Source organism: Columba livia, chromosome W (genome assembly GCF_036013475.1).
Source record: "Columba livia isolate bColLiv1 breed racing homer chromosome W, bColLiv1.pat.W.v2, whole genome shotgun sequence".
In the NCBI taxonomy this organism is placed as follows: domain Eukaryota; kingdom Metazoa; phylum Chordata; class Aves; order Columbiformes; family Columbidae; genus Columba; species Columba livia.
The window spans coordinates 20,987,925-21,006,933 of NC_088641.1; the positions used below are offsets into that span (position 1 = coordinate 20,987,925).

The following is a 19,009-nucleotide window of genomic DNA, read 5'->3' on the forward strand; positions in this document are numbered from 1 at the left end:
GCCTTTACCATCTTGGGAGCCTCAGAAAACAGCAGTGCTAGACTACAAGATGTTTTGTGAAGTCAAGAGACAGACTTCTAGCTGAGGTTCTGCATGGTGAACACCCCCCCCCCCCCAATAGGGGAGAGAATCAAAAGGGAAGGGAGAGACTTAGATTGAGATAAACACATTTTAATAAAATAACAAAATACTAATACACTACTAGTAAATATATATAAAAAATAGAAATAGAACATAAAATAAAATATACTCAAGGCAATTCTTCACAAACTCTGTCCACACTGAGCAGCCAGTCCCAGGAAGCAGCACCTGGTTCCGAACAGCTGATCCTGAAGAGAGAAAAAAGGAAAAAAGCTAGAAAGACCCAAAGGCCTCTGCAAAATGACAAAAGACCTAATTAAACGTCCTGAACCGAACTTTCCTGGCTCTGATAAAAAGAGTGAAGAAGAATGCGAGAGAGCCCAAGAGAGCAAGAGAGACTGGAAGATCCCCATCTCTGACAAAAAAAGCGAAGAAGAACGTGAGAGAGAGTGGAAGATCCTGACTCTCCTTAAATATGAAACATGATGCTAATAGGATGGAATACTCTTATTGATCAGTTTGGATGTCTGTCAAGGTCTGCCCCATCCATGCCTCCCTTCCTCGATGCCTTACACCTGTGGGCAGAGCACTCAGAAAGTCCTTGGCTCTCAGACCAGAGCAATTAAAAACATTAACTCTGTGCTGGAGTGTTATCTGCTTGTTCTCAAACTAAATCCAAATAATGACCATGCTAGCTACGAAAAAGAAAGGTTTCTAAATGCATGAAGAAAATTAACTCATTTTCAGTCAAACCAGCACAATACGTTTTTATGTTTCAGTTTTTGTTTTCTCTGATTTGTGAGAAAGCAAAACATGAGTTTTTGCTGTTGATCTGGACATTGAGCATATCTAGGATGAATTTGGTCCATTGCTTGTTTGAAGGAAAATGAACAAAACACCGTCATTCAGATTTTTATTGTATTCTGAGAAATAGTAATGCAACTAGTGGTTTCAGTTAAAACTTCTCTACTGGTATCTCGAATTTGCTTGGTAAATGAAGAAAAAAAAATAAAGTATCTGTCATGCAGTGAATTTAACACTGACCTACCAAAATAATTTATTCCATCAGTCTCATTAATTTTAAGTTAATATGTTAAAGCCTTCTCCACCTGATGTTAGTCATCTAAAGAGGAGATGAGACACAAGACAATTCTTGGCTTCTGAGTGCTTTTGCATCTTCTGTGCCTGATGATGTGGTGAAGGCCAAGGAGGGCTGCGACAGGGTTGTTCTTAATGTAAGATACTGAGGGCAAAATCTGTTTGCTTGCTGTGCTCAAAGTATGCTAACTGATTTAGTGACCAACTTTATTTTGAATTTTGTGTGTCCTTTTTGCTGTTTGAAGAAATCTGAAATAATAGGTCAGTCTTGTCTGTGTAGCATGTTTAACACTTGATGTGTAATATCTTTGAGGTGTATTGTCAAGGTTTAAGGCAAGGTGGCAATAAACTGTGGCAGACGCTCCCTGTTACCCCCTCACCTCCTGCCACCCCTTTCCTTTAGATCGGAAAGATGATAGGGAAGCTAAGAGGTAAGGAAGAGAGACTTAGACTTCAAGTTGGAAGGTTTTAAAGGCTTTTACTAATGCTACTAATAAATAGAGAATATATACAAAGTATACAAAACCAATCTTGAATGCTCGATGTGGAGTTGGCATCACTCCAGCAGCAGTGGAGCTGGGTGTGCGGAGCTGGCGTGACTCCAGCAGGTGCAGGTCAGGGCCCCGGAAGTCACGGGCGGGACTTCACAGCAAACCGGAAATTGGTTGCAGGGATTACAAATATTTAGGGAACAGCTGTTTAAGGGACCCTTGTTCCTGCTGTTTTGTAGGGTTTCACAGTCAGTGAGATGTCTGAACACAAGTATTGGTGAAATAGATTGGAAAGGGGTATTTTCTAAGAGGAAGGGTGCCAAGGAAGGGTTGGTCAGGTCATATTAATGACTTGCAATGAGGCAAGAAGGTAGGTCTGAGACAAGGATCAAAGCAAGGTCACTTGGGTCCCTGTCTAAGACTCACTCCATTCTCCTCTGCCTGGGGGTGCCAGCATAAGTAGTGTCCTTTCCTACCACCACCACTGTCCTGATGATAAACTCGTGCTTGGCTTTTCTTGTTCTCTGTGGAGAACTGGAACCTGGGCACAGATTTTCCTGTACTTTGCAACTCTGCCAGCTTCCATGTTGTTGATGTTATTAAATTTGTGAGACCATAGTCTGTGCTGTGCTACAGTTGATTGATCTATGCTGTGGAAGAAGCTCTTTACTCTTCTAAATTTTACCAATAACTGCTATCCTTCACTGGTCTCTTATGAATGAGAAGCTTAGACAGAAGAGGAATGAGTTTAAATTAACTTTCTCATTGCTCTTCATAATTCTGGTTTTTGGGTTTTGTAGGTTTTTTTATCAAGAACCTTATTTCCTTGGGTATGGTAATCGTAGCTCTTGTGATTTTATATGATGACTATAAATTGTAAGTGCTAGTCTACAATTGTCTTACAGTCCATACTTGTAGGATGCTCTTCTGCCTTTCTTCTCTCCCTTCCTTTTATGAAATGTCCTATGTATGGGCTTCCTGAGCATTTAGTTGAGATAAGCATGTATACAGTGGTTAATTTATTTCCTCAAATGGACTGTTTTATTGGATTACATGCTCATCCACATCAGTGGATGTGCCAAAATGTTATCAGAAGGAATCTGATGTAAACATCTTTTCTGTCCTACCTTTTGAAGTTATCTGCTTTCTTGACTTGCCTCTTGTGTCATACAGAAAGTTTTATTCATTGATACAAATAATCATAAGTAGACAGTTTTACTACTAATGAAAGTCCATAATCAATGACTTCTGTATAAAAAATTTTTTGGTTTTTTAAGCCTAGGTTTTTAAGGTATGCAAATACAGTGCGACCGTTCCCCAAACTGACTGAATAACAAGTTTCAACTAGTGTTTATAGGAACATCATTGACATTTGTGGTGGATTCATCTTGGTTGGTTGTAAAGTAACCATCAAGCTGCTCTATCACTCCCTCTTCCTCAACTGAACAGGAGAGAAAATATGATGAAAGGCTCGTGGGTCAAGATAAGGACAGGGAGATCACTCACTGGTTATATTCACCAGCAACAAACTCGACTTGGGGAAATTAATTTAATTTATTACCAATCAAGTCAGAGTAGGATAATGAGAAATAAAAACAAATCTTAAAACACCTTCCTCTCGCCCCTCCCTTCTTCCTGAGCTTAATTTCACTCCTGAATTCTCTACCTCCTCCTCCCCTGAGTGGCACAAGGGGATGGGGAATGGGGGTTGCAATCAGTTCATCACACATTTTCTCTGATGCTCCTTCCTCCTCATTTTCTTCCCCTGCTCCAGCGTAGGGTCCCACCCATGGGGTTCAGTCCTGCAGGAACAAACTGTTTCATCAGTCACAAGTCCTGCCAGCAAACCTGCTCGAGCATGGGCTCCACGGAGTCACAGGTCCTGCCAGGAGCCTGCTCCAGCACAGGCCCTGCACGGGGGGCACAGCCTCCTTCAGGTGCATCTACCTGTTATGGTGGGGTCCATGGGCTGCAGGTGGATATCTGCTCCACTATTAACCTCCATGGGCTGCCTCACCATGGTCTTCAACACAGGCTGCAGGGGCATCTCTGCTCTGGTGCCTGGAGCACCTCCTCTCCTCCTTCTTCACTAAACTTAGTGTCAGCATAGTTGTTTCTCTCCCGTATTTTCATTCCTCTCTTCTGGCTGCTGTTGTGCTGCAGTTTTTTGCCCTTCTTAGATATGTTATCACAGAGCTAATTGGCTCAGCTTTGGGCAGCGGCAGGTCCATCTTGGAGCTGGCTGACACTGGCTCTATCAGATATGGGGGAAGCTTCTGGCATCTTCTCACAGAAGCCACCTTTGTAGCCCCCCTGCTACCAAAACCTTGCCATATAAACTAAATACAACATTTCAAAGACAACATATTTCTGAGATTTTTATCAAAATAAAGAGCCAGGTCAGAAAGACTTTTTTAAAGTGCTTGTTGAGAGAGCAAGTGCTCAACTCCTAATAGTCACAGGGGAATCTGTTGAGTCAGATGTTCTGCCTCAAAAGCCAGGAAGTTTTCAGGTGGAAGTTTGCTTTTGTTAGACACTGGAGGTCAAACTGTGACTTAGAATTTGGTTTTAGACCAATTTTTATTAATTATACTATTTGTACAAACACTTAAAAAACAAAAGAAAAAACACTTGGTGTCACGGTCCATTTGGTGGACTCGTGATGGTTTGTTTACCTTGATCTCGAAGTGCAAAATTAAGGCGACCAAAATGCCAAAGGGTTATAATTCAATCAAACAGTGTAAGTTTATTATTTTGCCCTTAAAGCGGCATGCGATAGAGCAAGTGGAGAAAAAGGAAAGAAAAAAAAGGGAGGAAAGAGAATTATAGCTACCACCACGGGTCCAAAGGCGTCCCTATGGTCCCAGGTCCCAAACAGCGTCCTGCCAGTCCTCCGTCATGATCTGTGATCCTTTGGTGGGGAGATATCTCCGAAGTTCGGTTAGAAACCATCTTTTATGCTAAGCAACAACACCTTACACCTCCTCTCTCCCATGGATTGAGGCCAATCTCCGCTTTCGTTTCGCAATCCAGACTTAACTGCGCAGGCCCAAAAAGTCCCCACTTCGCTTGCTAAAACTTGTCTGCGCCTGCGCTGCCTCGCGTTCAGGGGTCTCTTACTTGACTGCTGGGTAACCTCAAGACCCTCTGTGAGCCTCTGCGCATGCTCCTCCTTGTTGGCCTTAGTAACAGGGAGGAGGTGGGGGCAAGTTTGGCCGAGGCAGCAGGTGAAATCCATCTTCTGGACAGCAGCTACTTGTAGTCCCAGGTCAGAGACTCCCTATACTACGCAGTTCTTTCTCTCAGGCCATTTGTTTCTTGGTATCTTTCCAAGTTCCTGATAGTGATGTTGAGGCAAATACTGTTCTTTGGACCGACTCTTACACTTGGTAAAGAAGAGGAAAGGGAGTTTCCAGCATCACCAACAACTTATTAAATTAACAGTGTGGGACTGTGTGATATGCTGTCTCTTTAGGATGATACAAAATGATACAGGTATAAAACTGGATGAATATGAAGTTTACAGTCACTTTCCCATTGGAATGGGTACTGCCGTATTTCTGTTACATCTTTATTCACTCTTCTTCTTCTGTTTTCCACAAGTCTATCTTCCTCCCTTAATCCCTGTACTCAGATTGTTTTTCTGACATTGATTTATACTTACCCACATGATAATTTAAGGTTCCCGTGGCCAAAACCAAACGCATAATTGTCTGCCTTCACTAGAAGTAATACCACTGCTCTAGAGTCTTTTCCTGTAAGATATTTTCCAGGGGCTTCTATATGAACTAGTCACAGTATCATTTCAAATAGTAAACAACTTCTACAATTTGGACAGTAACTTAGAGCATGTTGTGATTTCCTCTTCACCAGACTAAAACTACTAAGTCAACCTTAATTCTAAAACCAGCTATAACTCAGTCTGTTTAACATTAGTGTCACCATTGTGCAATGCAGTTTGACTGAGAGGGGAGTCCATCAATGCTTTTGCTTTCTTATGTACCCTTTAATGTTATAAGTTGTTTCATCAACTCAGTGAGGGGTTTGCCATTGTTTTCTAAAGTTATTTGACATCTAAGGAACTTCAAAAATCTAATGTTTGAATAATTCTTCAGTATTTTCAAAGTCTGATCTGTAATTTAATAGGATTGGAATTATTTCAAACCATGCTCTGTATTTCTACTGCCTTCGAAACTTCATTGTTCATGTGTAAGACTAGAGCTAATGAGCAAGGAATGAATGTGGATGAAGCATAGATTATGTAGTGTATGCAAAGGTGTAGGGGAAAGGACAGAGTTTATGGGATGGGGTTTGAACCTTTCCTTCCTAAAAATAGGCAATACTGGGCATCAAAATGTCTGTTGTAGATTTATAAAAATAAATGTTTAAAACACAGGCCACAACTTACCCTCTGAAAGGCAAAGCATTGGAGCTAGCCAAAGCTGATTAAACCAGTAGGCCTAACAGCTGTCTTGTGGTATATCAGCAAGGCCTTGTCTTCTGATCATCCATGGCAAAATATAAATTTTATAGAAATGAAAATATGAGCATGTCACGGAGGCACCCCGTAGGTTAATTTAAGGGACAACAAGGTCCAAAACCAACTTTTATTAAACCGGTGAGAAACAGGGTTTTAGCACTCCAAAAGTGACTTAAATAAAGGTTCGGATATCAGTTGAGGAAAATTATTGAGGCAGCAACTAATACAACAGGTGGTCCACAGTGTGCATGCACGTGGCTTCACCCAAAACAATGCCGGAGCCGTCCCTGAGTCCCGGAGGAATACACACTTGCCTAAACACGGCGCAGGATTATTTTTAAAGAGATACACGCACTTGTAGTGAGTACGGGAAGTGTACACTCGCGATTGTGCGAGGGTAAATTTATAATACACCCGCAATCCTGCGAGAGTTAATTTACTTACACGTGCAAGTGTGCACGGAATCCTACACGTGCTTACGTGGAAGCACGGGAGGAAAATACACTCGCGATTGTGCGAGGGGCTCTCGGCGGCCACTCGCGATTGTGCGAGGAAATAACTTATACACGTGCTCGTATTGGGCACGGAAAGTTACGCGTGCAAGTGTGCATGGAAGGAAAATACACTCGCGATTGTGTGAGGAAATAATTTAAAGTACGCGTGCAAATGTGCACGGAAAGTTACACGTGCATATGTGCACAGGAGGAAAATACACTCGCGATTGTGCGAGGATTAATTTTACACGCGCTCATATGGAGCGCGGAAAGTTATACTTGTATATGTGCACGAAAAGTACAAATATACTTGCAATCCTGCGAGAAGTTTTACTTACACACATGGCGGCGAGGCAAGCGGAGTCCCCATCCCGGGGAGGGGGGCTCTCGGCGGCAGCATCTTGCTCGTGCTCCGAGAGACCCGCGGCAATGGGCGGAGTCTCGGCGAGAGTCCCGTTTTTATACTGGCTGATCAGATCTGACTGTAGGCATTCTGGGAGCTTCTCTGCACCCCTACACTGTCTGTGGGTGCCCCTGAAGCCTCCAAACATCCCCCACACTGGGCACTCCCTTCTCCTAATGACCCTGGCCAGGGTGCTCTGGGGCCAAACAAAAGAAGCTGTTAGCCTCAAGTAGCAGAGAAAGAGGGAGATGTGCCCACTCCTTCCATACTGAAGGAGGGAGGGGGAGAGAGGGGGGATTGCATTCTGCCACAGAGTAGATCACTAAAACACTTTATTTTTACTCGCTGTATCTTATGTCCATTAAGTACTGCATGATATCTGATTTCAAGCTGAAACACTTCAGTTGCTTAAAACTTCAGATCCTTGAAAATCTGTCACCATTTATTGCAGGGAGACAATAAACCATGGCAGATGCTCTCCGTTACCTCCCCGCCTTCCCTGCTAAGGAAAGGGAATAGGAGGAAAAGGGAGAGAGACAAGTTGGAAAGTCAAAAATGCTTTACTAATAATACTAATAAGAAGAGAAAAATAATAATGCAAAATATACAAAACCAATATTGAATTTCCCGGTGTAGCGCATCAGCAGCCCACAACAGCATTGTGCCAGTGGCTGCAGGACAGGCACTAAGAAGTTCTGGGCTGGACTCGGCAGTAAACCAGAACTGGATTCAGGGATGCATGGCCTGAAACCAAGCCTAGAATCACAGGCAGGACAGGCAAGATCCTCTTTGGATGCCGGCCATCAATGAAGAAGATGAGACCCTCGTGATCTCCCAGTTTTATATGGTTTATGACGTGGATGGGCATGGAATACCTAGTTGGTCACTTATGGTTACCTATTCCGTCCGCTCCTCCCTGCAAGTACACCCCTTTCACTTATGGAATGTATAAAATTTATCAGTGACCTTGGCTGCCATAGCAATAAGTCTAAACCTGGGCCTCTTCTGCATACCATTGCTACCGTTATCAGTTCTGGAGCAAACAGTGTCTGAAAAAACATACAGCCAACTCCAGAAAAGTGCAGTTACTTAGAAGAACTTAGTTGAAAGTTAAGACTGACAGTATTCAATAAGAGACTGGACAACACCCTCAGACACATGGTGTGAACTGTGGACTTGTCATATTCAGGGACAGGAATTTGACTCGATGATCCTTGTGGGTCCCTTCCAACTCAGGACATTCTATGATTCTATGAAAGGGAAATTCACTAAAAGAGAATTGGTCTTGTTTTAAACTAAACCAGGACACTAATGTACAGTATGTAATGATGTTTCTGGTAAAGGTAAATGTATTTTTTTTTCTTAACCTTATAGGTTTAATGAGAAGTTCTAACCCATTTTTGTCCCTTCAGCTCCTGAAAAATTGCTGATATTATTTGTGATTTTATGCTAATTCAGAAGTGGTAAAAGATCTGATGCTAAAAGCTGATTGTTAAATGGGAACAAAACAGTTTAGAAAACAGTTTGAAGGCACTGCTCTGTGCAGCATTATGTAGCTATAAAACATATTCTATAAACTACGGCATTGAACTTTATAGGTAAATAGGTACATACATGTATTAACTCATAATTAAATACAGAAAACTTCCCAAGCTTTTTAGGAAAAACTTCCTAAGCTTTTACTGACCATGAATAAACCTGACTCAAATCCAAAACATAACAGCAAAAGCAAGTCTAAGAATGTAAGTGTGAAACTAGATAAACCACTGCTGGTATGGGAGAGATTTTAATCTGGTTGCTTGAATGTAGCTTCTACTTTTTTTACTCTCTCAAAGCTTGTTTTAAAAGTTCTTATTATATGCATGTAATATAGAAAGCAAAATCTTAAGATGTACTCATTTCACAAGTATGTTGAGTATGCTTTGTTTGAGTTGTCAGTGACTTTCTGTCCAGAAAAAGATTTTATTTCAGAGCATTTTCCATACAACAAGAAGCCGATGTTATACAATGCTGTCACACAAGCTATCATATGTTGCTTTTTCCATGCGGGACACGGAACCTGACACACCAATGTGATGTTCACAGAGTTCACTTTATTGTCAGACCGGGCTAGCTTTATAGCAAAGCTGCCCTGTCCACCCGCCTTACAACAATGTGATTGGTTGTAACTCGTGCTATACAATAATGTGATAGGCTGCATGTACTGTGTCCCGCGACTGCTCACTCATTATTACCTTCTAATGGTGCTCCTTTAGTTTCTTTTGTCTCTGGCTTCACCTCTCAGCAGGGCTGGCGACAACCCCATCCCCCTGGGGCAGGGGGGGGCTCTGCCACTAGAATCATATACAGGATTTATCAGACTTCAGAGCATTTTTAGGAATAAGGAAAATTCTGTGTTTTCCTATTGCTTTGAATTGTGTTTACAGAGCTTGTTGACTCGGAGTCCTGAGAAACCATTGGTCATGTTTGGATGTGAAATAAATAATTTATGCTTTTTCTATGGATAAACAACGTTTATATTCCTTGTATTCCTTAAACACGTGTTCATTAGAGCATAAGCAAAACAGCGCTGGTTGCGGGGTGGATTTGCTCCGCCCAACATGCACACCTTTAAACAATAAGAAGTGTGCTTAAATACAGTAAGGTATTACATATTCATAATGACCCCGGGAACGCCTATACATATTCATAATGTAATAAATTTTGACTTAGTCTTGTAAGTAACAAAAGTTTTACTTTTAATCAAGCAATAAGCAAAGACAGCGCTGGGTGCAGCCTAGAGACCTCAGTTTCCCTTGCGGCACGTGCACACAGCTAATTCAGTTCTCTGGTTTTTATAGTCCATCTCTGGTCCACAGCTTCCGGGTGTAACTTTTCATTCATGCTGAAGGCTCGTATTGTGGTGCAACTCACGGTGTGTCTTACATCATGTGAGGTTGACTGCTGCGTAGCCAGTTTCGATTGCCTTACTTTGGTTACTTATGAGGTAAATACATCAAGCAGGACAAAGCAAGTAAGAATCCAAACAAACATCTCCTTGTTAGGTAAATACATCAAGCAGGACAAAGCAAGTAAACATACAAACACTTCTCAGAACTCAAACAAACATCTCCAGGAGCTTTAATGAACAAACATTTCTCGGAACTGCTTGTTACAATAACCTTTCCCCACTTCTGATTAAAATGAGTCTCAGATAACCATTTCCATAGACCCTTCCCTGTTGTGCCTGCGCAGTGCCACTTGGTGAATTTGAGGAGGGGTCTTTGGGGGTCTTGGATGAAGGCTCCTTCAGCTTCATTACAGTGAACTTTTTACCTTTGGCTCATTATGTTGAATTAACTGGGACCCAAGCTACCAAGTCGACTGAAACCAGACTGGCGCCCCCTTTTGCTGTAAATCTTCGTTATCTTGTCTCCTCAAGTTTACAGCTAGGTGCAGTAAAACTTCTTATCTTGGCATTCGATGGGGTTCTGTTCTTCTTAACATAAAGCTCTAAACTAAGCATTTATTGTGTGGCTAAGCCTTAAAGTGTTCGTTCATTAGTAGGCACCCATTATATATTTAGTTAACCCTTAAAATGTTAGCTCCCTTCATAAACAAGTTTCATAACTTTTTACATGGAACTTAACCACCTTTTTCCAGGTTCAGAGCCCGTGCCTCATTTGGTTATATCTGTAAACATTAAACATCTTAGCACGAATCACAATTGCATTTTTCACAGATGCCATAGCTGATAAATTACTTTTGACTATACCTGCACTTTTAATCACTCTCCTTATTTCTTTTCAGGGATCCCATATGAAGCTGCTCAGAGTAGCAAAAGCTTGCTACAACTTTAGAAACAAGCCAGGGAGAGTATTTTTAAGACCGTAGATGGGCATTGGGAGAAAGCTGTAGTCTTGGTACGCTGTCATTTTGAAAAAGCAAAAAGGTTTTTCTACTGTCCTAAATCTGAGGATAATCAGAAAATGCCTGAAAGATCATGCAGGGGATTCATGTTGTCTGATATGGGGAGAAATCACCTTGTATGAGAGATATTATAGAGGCTCAGAACTTGCCGTGTGCAAAATTAATACCTGCAAAAATGTGCGTGAGATGCCTACCGAGAGAGTTTGCAGTCTTTGGGACTGCCAGAGTGCATGTGCTGAGTGTGCAGGCTGTCATGTTGCAGGGTCTGCTGTGCCCATCCTGGTCTCCCATCCCCTTGCCACAGGTAGTAGTCAAGAGATGGCAGTCAGTGCCTCTGGTGGCTGTTTTTTTTTTTACTCAACACCTCTATGGGCCACAGTCCCCTCAGTGTTGTACCTGCTCCCATGTCTGCTCCTGCTTGGACAGTCCCTGACTTCCTTCCACACAGTGCAGCACTCCCACTACCAAAACCCCATCAGTTTATCCCAACATGGGGACTGTGTGTAATTTATTTATTTTTTAGCATCATTAACAGACCAAAATTGGGAGACAAATAGGACATCAGCTAATGTTGTAGAAGTTCATACCTTCTTTTCAGTGGCCTTATTGTTTTTACAGTAACTAAGACAACAAAACCCCAGACTTGAGAAGTTGTAGATATTATGGCAATGAAAATAACTTTGGAGTCATGGTAAACAGGGTGGGGAAAGAAGTAAGAGGAAGGAGGTCTTTAGCACTAGTGCTGGCATGATCTGGAAGTACCAAACACATAAAAGAATAATCCTTTTTTTAAAGCAAATGTTAATTACAGACTAGCAAGGAAAGTTCTTTCTAACCTTCTATACTAACTTAAGCTGCTTTTGTGAAAGCTTTAATTAATCTCACATGTGGAGAAAGGAACCTGTAGATTCTTATATTCAATAGTCTGCATTTTTTTTGAAAAGGATGTGTTAAGATGTCAAAATGGAAAGAGGAGTTGAAAACACTGTTCATTCAACTGCTAAGACACAGGCTTTTGTCCTAAGCCTAGCCTAGGACTGATCACACATCAATGAATAGATTTCTGTATCAATGATAAAAACTAGTGTGACTCTACCTCCTTAAGTGGTACTTCTCATCCTTCTTTAGTCCTCATATTCCCGCTTAAGTCAAGGAGGACTTAGCACTTGTTTTTAGTCTGCATTAGACTGCAACACTACAGTGGTCAAAGTGAATTAAGAACAGCAGCATATTAGCCTTAATGTTTCTGCCATGCTAGAGCAGACATTTTTAATAGTCAAACTGTGTTACTATGGCATTTTGTTAGTTTCTTTTCTTTTTCTTCAGCATCAAGTTATTTCTGGAAAAATTAATTAATTCTCTTTGTAATTAGTACTGAGTTATTGTCTTAGTTCCTGTTAGTATTTTTAATGAATACTATATACTTTGTGGTAGTGAAGGAAGCTGAAAGAGGAAGAGAAGGAAGAGTAAGGAACTGATAGTAGTTTTTACAGAATTTTTTTTTTTTCTTATTTAAATGTGTTCTTTTCTTCTTTCTCTCTCAACTCTAAATAAGCAAAAGTACATTTATATTTTTTTATGTATATGTGTCCAAGCACTTAGCAAGGGAAAAAGGAAACTACTCTCCTATTTAATATAACTAATACTACTTCAGCTGAGCTAATTGAAACTTCCAGATTGGGAGGGCATCATGTCATGTGTGGATTATGGAAAAAATGGAAGTCTCATACTAAAGACTGTTTAGCCGAAGTTGTAAATCTTTTATATGTTTTACATATTAACTTTTGCTTGTTTCTGAATATTTAAGTAAATCTAAAATTTAAGTAGCTCTATAGTGAGTTGCCACAGAAAAGTACATTAGCTTCAAAGGGCTTTAGTGGCAAAACAGTGACTAATTCTATAACACATTTCATCCTGTAGACATAAGGTGTGTAACTTCCATTTGTTTGATGAAATAATCAGTAAAATCTTCATCATCAAGTGTCAAAACGTATTCTACAGGGTGTTTCAAAATGATGGACCCAATTTCAAAGCAGTTGCAGGGGTGCCATCTTGCAAATTACTGAGGCTTGGCGCTGTTTGTGAGCTGGGAGAGGCATCTAGTGGTAATAATTTGAAACTCTATGCCCCGCCCTTTCAAGTGGTAAAAGTTTCATTCATGGGCGGCTCATGGCTGCAAAGATATAGTGATTTCGAATTGGGTCCATCTTTTTGAAACACCCTGTAGTTGTTTTAATTCTAGAGGCATCTGAAGTTTGGCATTGTTATTGGAACAAACTCCTAATTACTCAGTAATTTGGCAAAATCACAATTTCTCCAACTAGCTTAACAAAGAGCTCTATGTTTTTTGCCACAGAGTGTAGACAGCTTGTTATTCAGCCAAGCTGTAGCTTCAGTTAAAACATGGAAAGAAAAGACTGTAACTCTAGTTTATCAGAAGTGACAAAAAAGCGCAGGTAAGCTTTATTAATGTTGTTGTGTACCTAACCGTGTCCTGCAAAGTGCTCTGGTTTGTTTTTGCAAAACACTGCTGAGCAATCAACAGGAATATGCAGGCCATCTCATAAAACAAATAGAGGCTATTTAGCTGGGAAGATTTTTGTGCTGACAGTGGAGGAGAGCAACAACTCAAGGTTGAACAATTGGACTTTTACTGACACTCCTACTTGCTTTAGTTGTATAGGTTTTGCCTACATTTTACATATGAAAATCCTAACCTGTGGTATGTTGAAAGCCTCAGTTGTGTGATATACTGTATTGTGACAGAACTGAATAGCATTTCTGGTCAAATGTATGTGTACTCATTAAGCATACATCTATGATTTGGATTCAGTTATTCTTTTGTCTTTTTAGTTAATATGGTCAGAGCCTTTATTTTCTTCTTCCAATGTCAATCTTCATCCAAAAAAATTGTCAGGTTTCTAAGACTTTTGTTTTGATGGTCTCTTTAAATTTCCAAAGTTAAAGAACTGGTTGCACTATAGTAATATGCATCAAATTGCATTTGGGTATGCTTAATTCAGAGGTAAATGGAAAATATATCTAATATTGCAGACAAGAACTAAAGTTTAGGTATGGCTGAAGAAGTAATTGTAGAGATTCAAAAGAGTGAGAAGAAGTAGTGCAAAGGTTATGTTAAACAAAATGGCTATAAAAGTCACCTTTGCATAACCTTTGTGATTGTGCAAGGGATTGGAATCAAGAAAACAGCTATCCAACCTCCTATAGCATGGTGATTTAGAAGGAGAAGATGAGTTGGTGCCGAGGGTACAGTGATGTTTTTGTGGAGGACTAGCATGTGCATTGATTCCCCTGGGTTACCTTCTTCCTCCTTTAGGTTTGTCGTGCTTTAACCCCAACTAACAACTAAGAACCATGATAGCTGCTCGCTCACTCCCACCCCCCTTCCCCCAAATAGGGGAGAGAACTGAAAGGGAAGGGAGAAACTCATAGGTTGAGATAAAACCAGTTTAATAAAACAAAATAAAACAAAACTGATATACTACTACTACTACTACTATATATAAAATAAAATAAATGATACTCAAAGCACTCCCTGAACAGCTGGTCCCAGAGAGAACACCCTGATCCCAAACAGCTGATCCCAGCAAGAGAGAGCAAAAAGGCAGAAAGGCCCAAAGGCCAACTGCAAAACGGCAGAACGGCAACAGGCCGAACTAACAAAACTAACCAAACTAATGGAACTCCCGAATGGAGATGAACCAGAACAGATCTAACGAGCCAGAAAAATCAACTCCAATTATATATGAAGCTAATGTATTGGAATATTTTAATTGATCAGCCTGGATGTCAGTCAAGGTCTGTTCCCATCTATGCCCCCCTTCCTAGCTGCCTTGAACCTGCAGATAGAAAGCCTAGAAAGATCTTGGTCTCCCTGACAAGAGTTAAGATAGTAAATTCTTACATTCTTTTCATACCAACTCAAAAACACTGAAAAAGTTACTTGAAGAAAACATTAACTCTATCCCAGGGTGCTACCTTATTATTCTCAAACTAAATCCAAATGACAACCATGCTAGCTACGAACAAGTTTCTATCTGCATGAAGAAAATTAACTCAATTTCAGTCAAACCATCACAAGCTTTCAGTGAAATGGTGCTTCAGCATAGGAACAGATGGGCTTCAAGGAGCCTTAACTCCTAGCTGTATAATATGATTTTGCTGCTGAAAGCAACTGGTCTTGGTTACTCTAACTGCCAAGCAGTAGCGATATTTCTGACAGTTCACAAGTACCCCTTTGTAATGAGGCCAGATTGAAACCCTTTGACTATGAGTACCCAAACTACATATTTAGTGTTGCTATGAAAACATTCAGATGTGAAGCTCCAAAGAGTGAGGGTTTCACAACATATGTTCCTGACCCTAATTAACGTTAGTTTTAGAATAATTGCATTGAATAAGCTAGTTCAGTTTCAGATTATGGCCTAAAATTTATTAGAATAATCAGAGTATTAAATTATTTTTGAGAAGATCAGAATTTGAAGTAGTACACATTCGGCAAAGTGCAGTGTAATGAGATTAAGTTACATATGTATTGATGCCAGTTAGTTTAAAGGCATAAATGGAGGGTGAGGGCTGGGAAGGTGATGGGAGAAGGCTGAATCTATATTTAGAGATGTCTGTCTTTATCTGACTCTACAGCTGGGTGTTGATTTTTCCTTTAGAAGGCTTGCATTTTGCTTGCATATGTATATTAATGCACTTATCTGCTCTATGCAGCAACACGTACAGAACTTAGGAAAAAATTATCATGCAAAATCAAACATGTACATCCCAGTGGGTACAACTGGAAGATAACTTGTGTGCAACGATATGATGTACAAATCAGATTAATGACTTTTACTCTCCTTCAGGGAACAACCCATCTTCAGCACCCGAGCTCACGTCTTCCAGATTGACCCAAACACTAAGAAGAACTGGGTTCCCACCAGCAAGCATGCTGTTACGGTGTCCTACTTCTATGACAACACAAGAAATGTCTACAGAATAATCAGTTTGGATGGCTCAAAGGTAAGCTGTATTTCAGAGAACTTGCTTGCTGATCGACTTTTATATTTATTTTCCAGTCTGACATCCTTTATGTATCTTATCAGTTGCTTTTGTCATTATCTGAGTAACAGATTCCTGATGTGTTAAAAAGGAGCATCTTTCTTATGAGGAGATACTGAGAGAGCTGTATCTGTTCAGCCTGGAGAAGAGAAGGCTGAGAGGGGATCTTATCAATGCTTACAAATATCTGAAGGGTGGATGTCAAGAGGATGTGACCAGACTCCTTTCAGTGGTGCCCAACAATAGGATGAGGGGTAACAGGCACAGACTGAAGCATAGGAGTTTCCATCTGAAAATGAGGAGAAACTTCTTTACTTTGAGGGTTGTCCTGTCCCAACAGATGGGATGAGGGATGAGTTAACTCTGAACGTGACATATGCCCTGACTCAACAGATGAGATCAGGTGTGAGTTAACTCTGGGTAATTCTGTGTGGCATTGTGAAGTGAATGACAGACAATCACTCCGAGGGTCCAATTATTAATTTACTAAAAGCACATGGTGGTATACAAATTACAGCAATTAGTGACTTGGCAAAAGTATGTTATAATAGCACAAAACTTATCAATACATCGACAGCAAAAGCCCTTCTAAAAACGGTGGATTGGCAACAATTAGTAATGCAAAACTTAACAAGACTTTAGCAGCAGAACTTATAATGATATTACTTTATATGTTTAAGAAAAAGGAAGAGAGAAAGAGAAGAGGACAACTAAGATATCAGAAAGAGAAAGGGAGAGAGAGAGAGACAGAGAGGGAGAGTAAGATATCACCACTCCACAGGTACATCAGTCCCGTGACAACCTCTGGAGGGGGGGGACGCGTTGAAGATTTACACACCGCCAACCTGTATCATACGTGAGGTTGTTTTATAACCTAGTTCATTTACATGTGAGATAGGAGAAGGCGGTTCGTCTCCTCCCTCTGCTCGCTCTTCATGCTAATTAGGAAGACTCTTCTGGAAATGGGTCTGGGGTCTTCAAACTAGGGGAAAGTTCATGGTATTGACCAGAAGTGAGTTGTCTTACCCATCAGGGGTAGCTGTTGGTTCGTGGTTTCTTCTGATAGTTGGTTGTCTGACAGATGGTTCATCTCTATCATCCCAATTAGGCCATGAGACCTTTTACAGCAACACTGTTAATTGTCCTTATCTTCCAAGGTGTCTGCCTCCATGGCCATAAAACTTTGTGAAAGATAAGATGAAGTGTCATCTATCTCTTCCTCCCAAATTAACAAAAACCAGACGTTTAAGGCATAACAAGGTCTTTGTTCTGCTAAGCATGGGGGGAGTGCTTCAAGGTTGTCACAAGGGTGACAGAGCACTGGAACAGGCTGCCCAGAGAAGCTGTGGAGTCTCCTTCTCTGGAGACATTCAAAACCCACCTGGATGCATTCTTGTGCAGTCTCCTCTAGGTGAACCTGCTTCAGTAGGTGGGTTGGACTAGATGATCTCCAGAGGTCCCTTCCAAGCCCAACCATTCTATGATTCTGTTTACATTGCTTCATTACATATTTCAAGTGTCTATTGGAAAATACTATTTTCCATGCACTCATATTTAGTTTGATAAATCTATTGCTGAATTGAAGCAATGACCCATTAGTTAATATTTTGAGCAGTCTAAAAAGGCATTCCCTGTGAGATACATTAAAAAGTACAAATAATGTTATAATAACCTGTTTTCATCTCCTTATTCAATGATGTTATCAATATTGTTGGTTTCAGCATTATGAAGGACATCTGTTTAGTGCCCATAACCACTTAGTAAATCCTTCTCTGTTACATAATCTTCCAATTTTTTCTGTAGAGAATGAGAGAAATACACTTGAGATTTGAGTTACAATCCCATTTCTGCCCCACATCTTTACCCCTCTTCAGGTCAGTAGGTTCCAGTAGGATTCCTTGATAACATTTAACTTATGTACTGATTGTTTGAACATCATTACATCTTTTTTCTTTAAAAAAAAAAAAAAAAGACATTTTTAAGATGTGATCTTCACTCATCTCTGAGATACTACTGTACATTGCAGATTCCCACTTGAATTTGCTTGTGAAGATCTTTGGTCTATTTTGAGAGAGGGTTTTTTTCCCCCCCTTATTCTGTGTCAATAGGTCTATGAGCCAGATTCAGCTGAGATAGGTCCTACAGAAATGAGTTCTGCTTATTCTTTCTAAATTCTGTGTAATGTTTCCTGAATCTACAGTCTCCTCTTGAAATATCTGCCACAAGAAATGATGCATCTACCTCTATACTTAACTCCATAAAATATTTTAGGACCATAAGGTGTTCAGTGTACAGGCCATATTTTATAGTCACATACAGTATCTGGATCCCTGTCACCCATGTCAAGGAGATCCTGATGCAAATAATCAGAATCATATTGGTTGGAAGAGACCCTCAAGATCATCGAGTCCAACTGTTAACCTAACACTGACACTAAACCATGTCCCTAAGAACCTCATGAGGCAGGACAGAACAAATGCTTAGGAAGAGAATGAGGGGAAATTTAAATGGACATCACAAAGAAAACTAAACCAAACATGCAGGAGTATTGTTGATCATGAATATGTATAGACACATACAGACACAGATAGATACACACATACACTGTTATTAAATTCACCCTGTGCCCTGCCTAGGGTCTTCTTCCATTGTTAACCTGAAGTCACCAAGTTTCCTCCCTCAAACAAATCCAAAACTTTGTTTTGAAGCTGCCTTCTTTATGGTGAGGGTGTTTTTTTCTGTCCAGCTTCTTCCCCATTCTGTCTCAGATGGTAGGACCCACTAGCAAGAAAATGCAATAGAAAGCTTTGCACCTTTGTGCTGGATTTGAGGAGGAGACCACAGCACTGTACTCCCAGCATTTTAGTAAATATGCAAATTGCAGTCTAATATGAAAAGTCTCTAGTTTGTTGCTCCAAACACTTAAATAAAGAAAGCTCTCCATTTGGCAACATATTTATACATAACACTCTGTGCTTTCCAC

The 19,009-nt window shown here is 40.4% G+C and overlaps 1 protein-coding gene across 4 annotated transcripts in view; it reads left to right on the forward strand.

The window, feature by feature from the left end:
- LOC135577187 (homer protein homolog 1-like) overlaps nt 1–19,009 on the forward strand; it is a 140,082-nt gene that overhangs the window by 43,407 nt on the left and 77,666 nt on the right. For all 4 annotated transcript variants that reach the window (XM_065045032.1, XM_065045033.1, XM_065045031.1 and 1 more), the window contains one exon: nt 15,831–15,987. Coding sequence is in view for 2 of the 4 variants with exons in the window: in XM_065045031.1 (XP_064901103.1) it covers nt 15,831–15,987 (157 nt within the window). In the remaining 2 variants the exon portion in view is untranslated. The remainder of the gene's footprint in view (nt 1–15,830; nt 15,988–19,009) is intronic.